At 47.5% G+C, this 16,950-nt stretch overlaps 1 protein-coding gene across 3 annotated transcripts in view; it reads left to right on the forward strand.

Moving 5' to 3' along the window:
• Window positions 1-16,950, forward strand: part of ADAM9 (ADAM metallopeptidase domain 9) — a 389,106-nt gene that overhangs the window by 253,510 nt on the left and 118,646 nt on the right. For all 3 annotated transcript variants that reach the window (XM_029603956.1, XM_029603958.1, XM_029603957.1), the window contains 3 exons: window positions 7,754-7,925; window positions 8,096-8,188; window positions 9,439-9,634. In XM_029603956.1, the coding sequence (XP_029459816.1) occupies window positions 7,754-7,925; window positions 8,096-8,188; window positions 9,439-9,634 (461 nt within the window). The remainder of the gene's footprint in view (window positions 1-7,753; window positions 7,926-8,095; window positions 8,189-9,438; window positions 9,635-16,950) is intronic.

The following is a 16,950-nucleotide window of genomic DNA, read 5'->3' on the forward strand; positions in this document are numbered from 1 at the left end:
ACGGCACAAGTCTCGGCCTGTCGAGGATCCACAGCCATCGACCTCTGCTCAAGCCGAGCCACCGACAAAGAAGCCGCGAACAGACCGGACGCCCTCCACGTCTCGTTCGCCGGCATCGAGGAAACCCTCACCCTCTCGGGGTGTGGGGGTCGTGATCCCACCGGTTACGGTGGTCCCTCCGGCCCTGCCTCAGCCTCCCTCTCCCGTCGAGCCGGGTATGGTTACCCCTGGTCTCCGGGCAGAACTGGACCGGCTGGTCCAGGAGGCCATCGAGAAAGCGATGAAGAAATTACAACCTCTATCGGTACCGTCTCCGGCACCGGTTCCAGTGCCGCCCCCGGCACCGACGCCGGCACCGGCTTCGCCACCGAGGAGAGAACCGACCACCGAGCCGTTGATACAAGCGCTAGCACCGCTACTGAGCCGCATGGAGGCACTCATGACGGCCTTTCCATCAGTGATTCCAGTGCCATCGACAACACCACCGTCTCCGACTGGTTTCTCATCGGCAGGAGAAACACCGTTTCGAATTCCCCCTCCCGGGGTAGTTCCATCGGTACCTTCTGGTATATCTCCACCGATTTATCCTTCGGCTCCATCGATTCCGCGCCAGGCACCGATTCCATCGGCAGCACCGAAGCCATCGATGCCATTTCTGGTTCCACCTACTGCACCGATTCCACCTCGGTTTCCATCGATGCCTTCAGAGCCTCAGCCAGGTCCATCAGGGCTACAAGCCCCACATGATCCCTAGGATACCTGGGGTGATGATGATGATACCTCTTCTGACACAGATTTGCCTTCGCCACCATCTCCTACAGAGAGTAGAAAAAGATCTCCTCCTGAGGATCTATCTTTCATTAATTTTTTGAAAGAGATGTCAGAAGTTGTACCTTTTCAACTACAATCTGAAGCTGATGACAGACACCAGATGATGGAACTACTTCAATTTCTGGATGCTCCAAAAATCATCGCTTCCATCCCTATACACCAGGTGTTTTTGGATCTGCTCAAGAAAAACTGGGAATCTCCTTCATCGGTGTCACCAGTTAACAAGAAAGCTGACTCCACATACCTTGTCCAGCACCAGGTTTCCAAAAACCTCAACTGGATCATCGCTCTGTTGTGGTTGAGTCCACGCAGAAGAAGGCCAAGCGTCTTAAGCCGCACTCTTCTACCCCACCTACCAGGGACAACAAGTTCCTGGATAGTGTGGGACGGAAAGTGTATCATGGAGCTATGTTGATTTCATGCATAGCTTCATATCAACTTTACATGACTCAATACAACAGAGCCATCCTTAAGCAGATGCAAGACTATGCTGACACGTTGCCGGACCAATACCAACCGCAGCTTCAAGCCCTTCTTCACAAGGGATTTGAGGCAGGGAAGCACGAGATTAGGACTGCCTACGACATTTTCGATGCTTCCACGAAGGTTTCAGCCACAGCCATCTCAGCCAGACGTTGGGCTTGGTTAAAGTCATCCAACCTTCGCCCAGAGGTCCAAGATCGTCTTGCTGATTTGCCCTGCTTAGGCGACAATTTGTTTGGAGAGCAAATTCAACAGATTGTGGCGGAGTTAAAAGACCACCATGAGACGTTGAAACAACTCTCATCTGTCCCACCTGAGGTGACCTCCAAGCAACCGCAAAAGAAGGACTCTAAGAAGTCGTTCTTTCGACCACGCCGCTACTACCCTCCGTCAACTAGGGCTCGTCCTGCACGGTCCTCTAACAGGCCTCAGCCTCGTCAGCCGAGAAAGCAAAGACCTACTGTAGCCCCACCTCCTGGGCCTGCGGCGGGCCTTTGACTTCCCTGTATTGAGCACATGCCAACTCCCTCTTCCACACATCCCTGTGGGAGGTCGGCTGTACCACTTCTTACCCCGTTGGAAACAGATTACCTCAGATCAGTGGGTGCTAGCAATTATCGCACAGGGTTACCACCTCAACTTCATAACACTTCCGCCAGACTCCCCGCCCCTTCAGGCATGGAGTCTAACCAGCCATTTGATTCATTTACATCAAGAAGTATCCCTTCTTCTACAATCAAATGCTATAGAACCCGTCCCTCCTTGTCAACAAGGGAAAGGATTCTATTCCAGATACTTCCTAATACCAAAGAAATCAGGGGGGTTACGTCCAATTCTGGACCTTCGGGCCCTCAACAAGTATCTGCAAAAAGAGAAGTTCAAGATGGTAACCCTGGGCGCCTTGCTCCCTTTGTTGCAAAAGGGGGATTGGCTGTGCTCTCTCGACCTCAAGGACGCTTATACCCACATTGCGATAACACAATCTCATCGCAAGTATCTGCGTTTTCTGATAGGCCACGACCATTATCAGTACCGGGTACTACCTTTCGGGCTGGCATCTGCTCCACGAGTCTTTACCAAATGTCTCGTAGTAGTAGCAGCATTTCTCAGAAAGGAAGGTGTCCACGTCTACCCCTATCTGGACGATTGGCTAATCAGGGCCTCCACCCCTCAAATTGCGCAATCCTCCCTAAAGTTGACAATTCACACACTCCTCTCCTTAGGGTTTCTTGTCAATTACGAGAAATCTTGCTTGGTCCCATCTCAGACCTTATCCTTCATTGGAGCAGACTTGGACACCTTACAGGCAAAAGCCTACCTTCCACTTCAACGAGTCCAAACTCTCATGTCTCTAGCTCGCCAGCTCCAGTCTCAACACACTGCCACAGCTCGCCAATTCCTCATCCTCCTAGGACACATGGCATCCTTGGTTCAAGTTACTCCCTTGACCCGACTAGCCATGAGAGTAACGCAATGGACTCTGCGACACCAATGGCTTCAAGCTTTCCAGCCTCTGTCCTACATCGTCACAGTTACACAAGCGCTACGCCTGTCTTTAACCTGGTGGACGACTCAAGTCAATCTCCTTCAGGGCTTACCCTTTCTCCTCCCAGATCCACAGGTAATCCTAACCACCGATGCTTCCCACATCGGTTGGGGGGCCCATGTGGACGAATTACAAACCCAAGGGTTGTGGTCGCCAGAGGAAGCCGAACACCAGATAAATTTCTTGGAACTTCGAGCAATTCGCTACGCGCTCAGAACTTTCAAAGATCATCTATCAGATCAGATAATCTTAATCCAGACAGACAACCAAGTGGCCATGTGGTACATAAACAAGCAGGGAGGCACAGGCTCCTTCCTTCTGTGTCAGGAAGCTGCGCAGATTTGGGCAGAAGCCCTCTCCCATTCCATGTACCTCAAGGCCACTTACTTGCCGGGAGTAGACAATGTATTGGCAGACCAGCTGAGCCGTGTCTTCAAGCCACACGAGTGGTCACTCGATCCTCTGGTAGTGACCTCTCTGTTTCACAAGTGGGGTTTTCCCCGCATAGACCTCTTTGCGTCCCCTCAGAACCACAAAGTGGACAATTATTGCTCTCTCATTCGGAGCCAACACTCTCAGCCGAGGGATGCCTTCTCCCTCAAGTGGACGACAGGTCTGCTTTATGCATTCCCTCCACTTCCTCTTCTGTCAAGGACTCTCGTGAAGCTACGCCAGGACAGGGGAACCATGATCCTGATAGCTCCCCACTGGCCACGCCAAGTATGGTTTCCCATACTCCAGGATCTCTCCATCCGCAGGCACATCCCTCTGGGAACGGATCCGCATCTGCTCACTCAAAACGACGGATGCCTCCTCCATCCCAACCTCCAAGCCTTGTCCCTGACGGCATGGATGTTGAAAGGTTAGTCCTTCAGCCTTTTAACCTTTCGGATTCGGTTTCTCGTGTCCTGATAGCTTCACGAAAGCCCTCCACCAGAAGATCCTATTCATATAAATGGAAAAGGTACACATCATGGTGCACTTCTCAGTCCCTTGATCCCCTTTCCTGTCCAATCTATGTTCTTGGACTATTTATGGCACCTATCAGAATCCGGTCTAAAGACCTCTTCCATTAGGATGCATGTCAGTGCGGTAGCCGCCTTCCATAAAGGTATAGCAGGTGTCCCTATTTCAGTACAACCCCTGGTGACACGCTTTCTTAAAGGCTTGCTCCATCTGAAGCCACCCTTACGTCCTCCGGCCCCATCTTGGGACCTTAATCTGGTTCTTGGTCGTCTAATGAAACCACCTTTCGAACCTCTGCACTCCTGTGAATTGAAGTATCTCACATGGAAAGTATTATTCCTATTGGCTATCACTTCAGCTCGCAGGGTTAGTGAGTTACAGGCCTTAGTCACCTATCCGCCTTACACTAAACTCCTGCAAGACAGGGCGGTGCTCCGCACTCACCCTAAATTTTTACCTAAGGTAGTTTCGGAGTTTCATATCAATCAATCCATCATACTACCTATCTTTTTTCCCAGGCCCCATTCCAACTCTGGGGAACAGACTCTGCATACCCTAGACTGTAAACGAGCTCTAGCGTTTTATCTAGACCATACAGTTGCTCACAGGAAGAGCACTCAATTGTTTGTCTCCTTCCATTCTAACAAGTTGGGACAACCTGTGGGTAAGCAGGCTCTTTCCTCCTGGTTGGCGGACTGCATTTCTTTTTGCTATCAGCAAGCTGGCATTCCTTTTCAAGACCGTGTAAAAGCACACTCTGTGAGGGCCATGGCGACTTCAGTAGCACACCTTCGATCGGTGCCGCTTCCTGACATCTGCAGGGCTGCAACCTGGAGTTCTCTCCATACCTTTGCAGCCCACTATTGTTTGGACAAAGCTGGAAGACAGGACTCCATCTTCGGCCAATCTGTCTTGCGTAACCTTTTTCCAACATGATGTACCAACACCCTTCCACCTTCCCAGTAGGGTGCGGATGCCCTTTCCCAAATTCCACCCCAGTTGTTGTGCCTGTTGCACATCGTTGGGTGCATTTGGTGCAAGCCAGGACATCCTCAGCTCGGTACTCACCCATTTGTGAGGACAACCATCCTGCTTGTCCTGTGAGAAAGCAAATGTTGCTTACCTGATGTAACAGGTGTTCTCACAGGACAGCAGGATGTTAGTCCTCACGAAACCCGCCCGCCACCCCGCGGTGTTGGGTTCGTTTTAGTTTTTACTTTTTTAGGCACTGCCTGTAGCTTTGAAAATCAGACTGAAGGGAGACCCCTGCTGGCTGCAGGGTCAGTGCCTTGCTGGGCATGCCCAGTAGGGGCCAGTCAAAGTTCTATTAAACTTTGACAGAAGTTTTCCGTGGTGGGCTCCATCCTCGATGTCACCCATTTGTGAGGACTAACATCCTGCTGTCCTGTGAGAACACCTGTTACATCAGGTAAGCAACATTTGCTATATCAGTAAGGGGCTGAGTATTCTCAACAGACTTCATGCTCACTCAGCACGCACTAGCCTCTTATTGAGTAGAATGTAGAGCAGTGTTGCTAGGGAACATTTGTAAAGAAGCGGTGTGGTCTTCCTTAAATTCCTTTTCCAGACATTATAGATTGGTTTGTAGGCTAAGAGGGAGTTGCCTTTGACATGGTGGTTCTGTGAGCCACATTGACTTGCTCCCACCCAGTATAAGAGAGCTTGGGTATGGTCTGGACTGATCTGAGTAAAGTGAAATTTTTACTTATCGTTAATTTCCTTTTCTTTTGTCCTATCAGACTAGTCCAGGATCTGCCCAGAAAGATTGTGGCTCTGGGGTAAGGACAATGTCCCATGCTAGAGGGGAAAGTTTTGTTGTTTTACAGCAGGTTTTCTTAACGAAAGGAAAGAAGAATGAAAGAAGAGTTTGTTCTTATCTCTGTTGTGATTTGAAAGCCCCATTGAGGTAGTTTTGTTGAAGGCTTGGTCATAAAATACTGGCTGCCCCATCCTTTAAAAGAGGATAGAAGTAACTTAAAAAGATTTCTCTATCACCATCAGCTGGCAGGGAGGAATAACCCAATGGTCTGGACTGGTCTGGTAGGACTAAAGGAAAGGAAATTAATGGTAAGCATAAATTTCATCTTATTTATTTAACATGTTTTGTATACCGTCCTTCGGTTTCGCCATCAGAACGGTTCACATCATATTAGTTAAACAATGAATGATTCATATTAGCGAAACATCTTTGCGTCCTAATAGTTGAACAGAGATTACTTCAAGGTGTCTATGGTTTGTATCTTAGTTTAAGAATAGTTTGTGTCTATCCTTATATGTGGAGTTGAACGTAGTCTTAGGTGTTCTAGTGTTGTCTTAGTGGTTTTTTTTCTTAAGAAAAGCAAAATCGAATTTCCATGAATGCAGCAGAGGAAAAAAAGAAACCATTGTTTTCATTGGCTTGAGATACTGAAGAAACAGTATTTCAATGTGCAGGAGTGGACTAGCCTGTCTTAGGTGACTTAGCCCCCTGAAAATCCTATTCCAAGTTTTTATTTGTAGAGGGTAATCTTTAGTAGTGTGTATAACTCAGCACATGTACACATAAGTAGGTGCGCCTAAAGTTATGCTTGTATTTTATAAACTGTGCAGCATATGAAAGCATGTGCATATGTTTCAGTACACATTTTTTTAATGCAGATATCTGTATAGTTTATACACACATTTTATAGAAGTATGTGCATACATTTTGTGTGTTCAATAATTGTAACATGTCCATGTAATAACCCTCAGTTTATGTGTGGAGGCAGGTATATTTTTTTATTTTTTTTTTTAAAGTTGCTCGATGTGTGTGTATTTTGCTTATGAAAATATTTGTGTGCATACTTGCAAGTACAGGTTTTCTTAGACCACCAGTTGACCCATATCCTCTACCACTTTCTTCAGACTCCCTACCCAAAAACTGCAGACAAAAAAAGTCAGATTTTATTTCTAGGACTTAAAAAGCAAGGGTAAAAGCATGCACTCATATTTGATGAACTATATGCATACTCAGTTTAAAAAATACATAAATGTGCATGTACTTTGATACCCTGCCCCAAAATGCTCTGTTTGTATTCGCATAGTTTTTCTGCGTGACAGCACGCATGCATTCCTGCATGTCTGAAAATTTGCTTAACAGGCATAGAGGCTACATACATGCGTATATGCTGATTCTAAATGCACAATCCCTGCATAAGCCTTTTAAAATTCACCCCTTAAAGTACTATGGGATCTCCGTTTAATATCTGCTGTAAAGCATGTTACCTCTTACAACATAGTTCTCACACCTCATTGCTGGGCTGTTAGTTTACAGAGCATTGCACTTCCCCTACTTTAGTCCCACAGCCATTCTCTGTAGCTCCCAGTGCTCTTTATGAGTGTTTGGGGGGGGGGAGGGGAAGAGGAGACAGGGCAGGTGTCCCATCCATTTGCTGGCCACAAGGAGGATCCCATTGGGTTATGGGACCTAGGTGCATTTGTTGGAGCAGGCCTCCCACTGGAGGTTGAAGAGTGGGTGGATCCTTCAGAGGTTGAAGAACATCTGCCACTTTACCTCCACTCTGGCGGCTGTGCATGCTACTTAGCAAGGAATCTTACTTCTGGGTCATTTTTCAAAAGTGTTTTGTTCTTTAAACTCAGTTCCATGTTAATTAAAATTGCTGAAACTAAAATAAAAAGATTACATTGTAGTAAGTATGATAGCATTAGACTCAATAAACTGATTGGCAAATGCTTTCCTAATTGTACTGTCCAAGGACCAAAGTTGTGGCTTAGGGTTTAGGATTGAGAGTATAGCTTGTTACTCAGAATGAGTAATTATGCTAGTAGTCCTTTGTTAGTCTTGAAATGCCTCAAGAAGAATTAATTTCTTTAAAAAAGAAATTGCACTTTCTTTTTTTCATTTATCTATTTACTTATTTACTGTAGAGGCTCCAAGAATTTCAGCAGCTGCAGTGCTGATGACTTTGAGAAACTGATCGTGAACAAGGGTGGAAGTTGCTTATTGAACATCCCCAGGCCCGATGAAGCCTATAGTGCCCCCTATTGTGGCAACAAGTTGGTGGATGCTGGGGAGGAGTGTGACTGCGGGTCAGTAAAGGTTGGTACCTAGCAGATTAAAGATCGGTATAAAAGAGGACAGTAGACTCCCTCTTAACATCCTTTCAGATTCCCAACTCAGACTCACTTAGAGCTCCTTATCTGCAGTGAGATTTTTTTCATCCTTAAAGTGGCAGTGTTGATTAATCTTAAAATGTTTCACATTTGCAGGAATGTGAAAATGACCCATGCTGTGAGCCAGGGACATGTAAACTTCGCTCGCATGCAGAATGTGCATATGGATCCTGCTGCAAGAACTGTAGGGTAAGGCCCATTTCTACACTGCCCTTTTGTGTGTCATGTATTTGTTTCAGCATTTATTGCAGTGCCATACAACAAATTTATAAACAGGTTTTTAATATCCTGTTAAGAGCTTGTAGTCCAAAGGGACTACAGTGGGATGAAAAGTGACTTTATTCAAGATCACAGTGTGTGTTGGTAACAGAAACAGACTTGAGCCGGGTTCTGCTGGTTCCAAGTCCATTAGAGTAAATGCAAGGCAACACCTTCTCAGTTGGAACTGGTTCATTAATTCCCCCCTTTTGCTCTGTCAGCATTTTTTGGCATAATATGATGTTCGTAGTGGAATCCAGCTAGAATCTACTGTACAATTGGGATATACTTCTTTAGAGGATATGGAATCTCTGACCCTGCGGTTATGAGGCAGCAAGAACTGATCTCCAGGAGACTCCTAGGGGCTGAAATTTGTACAGAAATCATGATTTTACATGTGTAAAATTGTTCTACCTGGATATGTGTGCAAATTAGCTCAGTAGAAACATACGTACAGAAGTTTCCAACAGACAGCTTTGCAAAAAAAAAAAAAAAACAAAACAAAAGAACTACAACACCTCAATAACATATAATTATCTTTTTTATGAAAATCAGCCTGTGAAGGCTTTGTTTTGAGTATTAGTGTTGTGAACATAGTTAATGACCTGCTTTGCATGATTTAGCATTACGGTAACGTGAAATATTACAAAAGTAAACTTTTGTGTTTTACTTCATGTGAAGCCAAAAAAATTTCACAAAGTCCCCTTTGTGAATAAAAAGGGAAAAATCTCACCTAAAGTCAACATAAGGGCACAAGTTGTCATTTTTATGTGCAAAGAGGACTTTGCAAATTTCAAGATTCAGGGCTTCCTAAATTAAATCAACTTAATTTACAATAAATTTTCTGCTGCCCTACCGAGCTAGTACCTGGCCTAAACCAGTCTCCTAGGTCTTTTGCTCAATTAGAAGCATTTAATACCATCTCAACAATTGGTGTGAACTGTCTATTAAAAATCATTTTGTTTAACTACTTCTAAAATGGATCTCTTGCCATCTAGATTATTGTCAGATCCTGTGTTAGATTTGGCACCTTTAATAGCAGCTATGATTAACAGTTCCATAACTACAGGAACTTTCCCCTATCAATTGAAAATGGCCATGGTTCAGCCTCTGGTGTTACATTGCTTGTCAAATCATTGCTGTTTTAAGCCCTCTCTTTCGCTTTCTCTGTCTTGCCACAGTTCCTTCCAGGAGGCTCTGTGTGCAGGGCTGTCATCAATGAGTGTGATCTCCTGGAGTACTGCAATGGGTCATCCCCCTTTTGCCAACCTGATGTCTTCATCCAGAACGGGCACCCATGCCAGAACAATAAAGCCTACTGTTACAATGGCATATGCCAGTACTATGATGCGCAGTGCCAGGCTATCTTTGGCTCAAGTAAGGGTGATGCTTGTAGAAGCTTTCTTGTGGATGGGAAGATTTTTTAAAATGGAACCGGGGGTAACTAAATGGCGCAGTAGCATTGATGCAGAAGTCCTGGTTTAGTTCCCAAACCTTGCTCCTGTTACTCAGACTGAACTGGGCTACAAAGCAACAGTCACAATCCCTGGGAAGGAAAGCATCCCAGCCATTGTACAACAGTGACGCCTTCTAGCCAAAAGAGAGTGAAGGGACTTGTGATCTATATGTGTCTTGATGACTGGGCTGGATGGGTGAGTTGGGGGGGGGGATCCCCCTTCTGGGGTAACTGCAAATGAAGGCTAATGGTACTGGAATGTGGTTATCCTGGGGTAATTGAAAACGAAGGCTCCTGGTGCTGTAACCCAGAAGAGGTTGTTTTCAGATTTCAGATTGAGCTGTAGGTCAAAAGTAACAGGAGGAAGCTACTAGGCTTAAAACAGTTCCCAGTATGTACCCAGCTCAGTCCAGGCTCCTGGGGTTTGCTTCCCTGCCAGCAAATGGAGACAGAGAAAGTTTCAGTGACACTGTACGTAACCCAGTGTGCCATCTGCAGTCTCTCAGTATTTCTCTTTCTCCAGCAGGTGATAGATGATGTTAACACATGCAGTCTAGAGAGAAAAAAAAATTAAAAGACAAGACAATTTCTGGATCCTCCCAGGAGGTTGCTAGGTCCTGGTGAGGCCATCACCCCCTAGTTTGAGACGGACGAGCAGGGGGTTCGTGATCCTTTTGATAGTTCGGTTTGGAGATCCATGGGGTGGATATCTGGTGGTCCAGATCCTTCATCCCCCACAAGACAACAGAGGAACCTGCTGGAAATTTTGCATTGCAAGCCCAGTGGAGTGGAGAAGTATCCCTTTTATCAAGTTTGTCCTGGGCTGGGTTGCTAAAGTTTGGCAAAAGGAAACTCAGATAGCCAGTAGTCTGGCTTTTTTATGATCTGCCATGTGGCCTAGGCTCCTGGAAACGGAACATCTGCACCAAAGGAAAGTATTGGTTTCTATGTATCTTTATTTGTTCTCAGAGAATTAAAAAAATAAATAAATAAAAAAGAGAGCACAAAGAACTAATTAGAGGAATATTTGCAGCTTAGGAGTTCCAGGAAGCTGCTATGTTAGCAACTCAGGGAGCTCAGCGATGTTTTTTTCAGCAGCTTCTCTGCCTGCGGAGGAGACCAGGTGTTGGCTCCCTGGTACTGAGAGACCATTCCCCTGCTTACAGTTGAGGTGTGGGTAGTACCGCAGGTGCACGGAGGAACAGCATGCTTGTGTGGCAAAAGTGGCGCATAGTGTTTGGGGGTCTGCATCGACATGGCCGCACCAGTAGAACGAGCCTTTCGGGTGATGGGGTTTAGCTCTGAGGCTTACCCCATCAGCGCAGAAACAGCAGCCATTTTCGATTCCCTAGCAGCATTGGTGGAAGAGGCAGGGGAATCCCAACTTCAACTATATCTGGTGGATATATATATATATATATATATATATATATATATATAAATATATATATATATACAAACTAGAAGAAATAATTAAAAACAGTTAACCACTTAACTGAATCGCCATCTTTGCCTCTCCGATATTTTAACCAATATAACAAAACTAATAACGAAGGCTCATTATCCCAAAAGCAAGACCCATATACATGAATTGCCTCCATCATTTATCCGCATACTGCAGAGCGTAGAAATAATTTACAAAAAAAGGCAGACCATTCAGTCTGGTTATTAAGTCCATTAGGATTTACAGTGTGCCAGGAAAAAATAAAACGCTGTTCCAAATGTAATAATGTTGATGCAATGTCCCCTCCGTTTTTTAACGAAACCTTACAAGTGACAAAAAAATGTTATTCTCCCAGGGCAAGCAGGATGGTAGTCCTCACATGTGGGTGATGTCACTGGACAGAGCCCTATCACGGAAAACTTTTCTGTCAATGTTTCTAGAACTTTTGACTGGCACATTGAGCATACCGAGCATGCCATAATCCCTGAAGCCACAGGGGTCTCCCTTCAGTCTCTTTTTTTCCGCGCTGCAGTTTGCCTTGTGGTTAGTAGCTTTCTTACAGTATTTTCTCACAACTTTTCGTCACAGAAAAACTTGAAGTTTTCTTCACAAAAAGTTCCCTCCTAGGGGTCTCCCATCGCGACATAGTTTTCCTCGACTCGCGGTGAGTAATGTCCACCGTTTTTGGTCGGTTCCAGCAACCTTACCATCAGTTCCCGTAGGCCACCGACCGTTTTCGCGGCCCTTTTTTCAAACATGGCTACGGGCTTTAGAAAATGCCCAGACTGTCCGCATACGATGTCAATTACAGACCCACATGATGTCTGTGTGTTGTGCCTCTGCCCAAGCTGTTCGGCGATGCCCAAGCTGTGCTCAAATGACCCCAAAGGGCAGGCATACCGGACTGGGCAAGATGGAGTCCCTTTTCAAAATAAAGTTAATGCCATTGACATCCACTCAGTCATCACCGGTAGGAGCATCGACAAAGTCCATCGACAAACTTTTCCGGGAGCATCAAGGCAGCGGTGACCGTCCATCACTGACGACATCTAGGGCATCGGCATCTTCTTCCTCGGTGCTGGAGAAAGACTGGGCCGAGCACTGAGGGAAACACCGGCACCGACGCGAGTCTACTCCCGGTGCCGGCACGAACACCGCATCAGCTTCGATGGCTATCGAGCCAATGGTGAAGAGGACACAGGTAGAGGAGCCTCCAACCTTCTCTTTACCTGAGATACCGAGGCGATCCCCACTAACATCGGTGCCAGGTACTGAGCCCCCACAGACTCCTGTGGAGGTGCCAGTAGTGCCTAGCCTGCCTCCCCCTGTAGCTGTGTTACCTATACCAGCTTCCAGGGAGGAGCTGGACATCTTGTCCGACAGGCGGTCCTCGATGCCCTCCGGAGCATTCAACCTCCATCGATGCCAGCCCCCATACCGGCACCGACACCGGAGCCATCGATCTTCACACCGCTACTCGACCGCCTGGACATACTCATTGGTGCCCTTCCGACCCAGCCTGGGCCACCGGTACCGAAATGACCTACTGAGTCTCTGAAACCCCCGATACCCATTCTGGGGTCCTCGGAAGATGCATGGATTCCAGTCCTCTTCCAGCGCCGCTTCCACCAATGCCTGAACTGGTTCCTGGGCCGTCGGGGCTCTCAGGATCGAGACACCCACGATTCCCCTTGTTGCCATCAATGCCACCGAAGTCTTCATCGGTGCCGCTGCATCCTCCATCAAGGCCATCGAGGGATCCCTCAATGCCAACACGTCCAGGAGTGCCAGGATTTTTCTCTCCCTCGGGATCTCAACCAGAGACCCTGTATGACCCATGGGAGGATGTTGACACCGACACTTCTACAGAGAACATACTATCAGAACCATCTCCTCTGGAAGAAAGGAAATGGTCTCCCCCAGAAGACCTCTCCTTTGCTAATTTTATAAAGGAAATGTCAGAGACAATCCCTTTTGACCTGATCACAGAAGAAGACACACGTCATAAAACATTGGAAGTCCTCCAATTTGTTGATGCTCCCAAAGGAATTTATGGCTATTTCCGTCCATGAGGTACTCTTGGATCTCCAACATTGTCTATGGGAGCACCCTTGCACTGTCTCACTAGTAAATAGGAAGACAGATGCAATATATCTTGTCCAGCATACTCCAGGATTCCAAAAGCCACAACTACCCCACCAGACAGTGGTAGTTGAATCCGCACAGAAAAAGGCCAGGAGACTGCGCCCTCACTCTTCATCTCCCCCTGGAAAAGACCAAACATTCCTGGCTATTTTAGGTCGAAAAATCTTTCAGGGATCTATGCTAGTGTCACGCATAGCTGCATATCAACTATATATGACACAATATCAGAGGAATCTCTGGGAGCAAGTACAGGGAATAGCTGATACTCTTCCCAACAACAAGATAACCTCAACGCCATACTACAGAAAGGGCTTGAGGCTGGAAAGCATGAAGTACAGGCTGCTTATGATTCCTTTGAAACTGCTTCTCGCTTATCAGCAACAGGAATCAGCGCAGAAGGTGGGCTTGGCTTAAGGCATCTGATTTGAGAACTGAAGTCCAAGACAAGCTCGTTGATCTTCCTTGTACTGGAGAAAATCTATTTGGTGACAAGATACAGGACGCAGTGTCTCAACTGAAAGACTATTACGAGACCCTGCATCAGATGTCCACGGTTACTGAGGAGGCTCCCTCCTCTGCAAGAAGGACCACGAGAAGGGACCCCAGAAGACCGTTTATCACTCACGCAGGTATTGTCCACCTACATCTCGCGTGAGACCAACCAAACCACCTCAGAGAAGACATCCAAGACAGCCCAAACCATCCAGACCTCAGCCAGCACCGCAAACAGGCCAAGCCTCTGGATTTTGAAATCTATCCAGAGAACCATCCAGACCTCAGCCAGCACTGCAAACAGGCCAAGCCTCTGGATTTTGAAATCTATCCAGAGAACCAACTGGCTCAGCATTACCATAGATCAATGGGTTATATCCATCATAACCCAGGGATACCATCTAAACTTCCTCATGGTACCCCCGGATTCACCACCCAATTCACTGTGGATGCAAAAAGATCACACACCCCTTCTAGAGTCAGAACTGTCAACCCTTCTGAGCGCCAGGGCTGTGGAAGCTGTTCCCCTAGCACAGCAGGGCAGAGGGCTCTACTCCCGCTATTTTCTTATTCCAAAGAAATCAGGCAGTCTCTGCCTCATCCTAGATCTCCGCAAACTCAACAAATTTCTACAGAAAGAAAAATTCAGGATGGTGTCCCTGGGCACCATGCTTCCCCTTCTGCAAACAGGATATTGGCTCTGTTCTTTGGATCTTCAGGACGCTTACACTCACATTCCAATATTCCCACATCACCGCAAATACCGGCTTTTCATAGTGGGGCATCAATATTATCAGTACCAGGTTCTGCCTTTCGGACTTGCCTTGGCACCCCGTGTATTTAAAAAGTGCCTAGCAGTGGCTGCGGCCTATCTACGGAAGAAGAGCATACATGTGTTTTCTTACCTGGACGACTGGCTGATCAAAAGCCATTCGAAGCAAGGGGCTCTCAATGCTCTCAAACTCACTATCAATCTGCTACACTCTTTGGGATTTCTCATCAACTACCAAAAATCCCACCTGACTCCATCTCACCTCCTTACTTTCATCGGAGCAGATTTGGACACCACAGTCGCAAAGACCTTCCTGCCCAATGACCACGCAGTCACACTCTCCAAGCTAGCTTTGTCTTTGCGCACAAAAGTAACAGCCTCAGCCCATCAATTCCTAACTTTGCTGGGCATGTGGCTTCCACAGTCCACATCACTCCTATGGCCAGGCTGTCCATGAGAATCACTCAATGGTCTTTGAAATCTCAGTGGCTCCAAGCCACTCAACCGCTTTCATCCCAGATTCAAGTAACCCACCAGCTACGTTTATCGCTTCTCTGGTGGACAAACAAAGCCAACTTGCTAACAAGTCTACCCTTCCAGCAACCAGTTGCGCAAGTAACTTTAACCACAGACACATCCAACTTGGGTTGGGGAGCTCATGTCAACAATCTTCAAACTGAAGGTACTTGGACACTGCTCAAAGCAACATTTCAGATCAACTTCCTAGAGCTTCGAGCTATATGTTATGCTCTATGGGGCGGATTTTAAGAGCCCTGCTCGCCTAAATCCGCCCAAATCCGGGCGGATTTAGGCGAGCAGGGCCCTGCGCGCCGGTGAGCCTATTTTACATAGGCCTACCGGCGCGCGCAGAGCCCCGGGACTCCCGTAAGTCCCGGGGCGTGTCGGCAGCGTTTTGGGGGCGGGCCCGGGGGCGTGGTTACGGCCCGGGGCGGTCCAGGGGCATGGCCGCGCCCTCCGTACCCGCCCCCAGGTCGCGTCCCGGCGCGCTAGGGGCCCGCTGGCGCGCGGGGATTTACGCCTCCCTCTGGGAGGCGTAAATCCCCCAACAAAGGTAAGGGGGGGGGGGTTTAGACAGGGCCGGGCGGGTGGGTTAGGTAGGGGAAGGGAGGGGAAGGTGAGAGGAGGGCAAAAGGAAGTTCCCTCCGAGGCCGCTCCGATTTCGGAGCGGCCTCGGAGGGAACGGGGGTAGGCTGCGCGGCTCGGCGCGCGCCGGCTATACAGAATCGATAGCCTTGCGCGCGCCGATCCCAGATTTTAGCGGATACGCGCGGCTCCGCGCGTATCTACTAAAATCCAGCGTACTTTTGCTTGCGCCTGATGTGCCAGCAAAAGTACGCCTAATCGCGCGGTTTGAAAATCTACCCCTATATGCGTTCAAGGACTGCCTTTCACACAAGACTGTTCTCATTCAAACAGACAACACAGTTGCAGTGTGGTACTTAAACAAGCAGGGCGGCACAGGCTCTTATCTCCTCTGCCAAGAAGCCACACAGATCTGGGCCTGGGCCCTTGCACACTCCATGTATCTCCAGGCCACTTATCTGGTAGGTATACAGAAAGTAGTAGCAGATCTTCTCAGTCAATAGTTCCATCCCCACGAGTGGTCTCTGGATCCTGTGGTAACGACCAGAATCTTCCAGCGCTGGGATCAACCAGCAATAGACCTCTTTGCATCCGAACTGAATCACAAAGTGGACAGATTCTGCTCCCTGCACAGGCAACAAGACAAGTTAGCCATGGATACCTTCGCTCGCCCCTGGAACACAGGCCTCCTATATGCGTATCCCCCGATACCGCTGATAGCCAAAACTCTCATGAAGCTACAACAGGACAAAGGGTCAATGATACTCATAGCCCCGTATTGGCCTCGACAAGTATGGTTTCCTATGCATCTCGACCTCTCAATCAGAGAACCCATTCGCCTGGGCACCGCACCCACTTTCATAACTCAGAACCAAGGCACGTTATGCCATCCGAACCTTCAGACCCTATCCCTCTCAGCCTGGATGTTGAAAGCTTGATCCTGCAACCGCTCAACCTTTCAACTGATGTCTCTCAAGTGCTTGTAGCCTCATGAAAGACTTCCACACAAAAATCCTATCATTCTAAGTGGAACAGATTTACCGTATGGTGCACACAAAAAGGTATCGACCTCTTTCCCTGCCCCACTCCAACTCTTTTAGACTATCTCTGGCACCTTTCAGACTCTGGTCTCCAGACTTCTTCGGTGAGGGTACACCTGAGTGCCATCTCAGCATACCACAAGGGAGTTGGGGATGCCCCAGTAACAGCACAACCCCTTGTGAGTAGGTTTATCAGAGTCCTATTACTACTTAAGCCCCCTCTATGGCCACCAGTCACAG

This window comes from Rhinatrema bivittatum, chromosome 5 (assembly GCF_901001135.1).
Source record: "Rhinatrema bivittatum chromosome 5, aRhiBiv1.1, whole genome shotgun sequence".
Classification (NCBI taxonomy): domain Eukaryota; kingdom Metazoa; phylum Chordata; class Amphibia; order Gymnophiona; family Rhinatrematidae; genus Rhinatrema; species Rhinatrema bivittatum.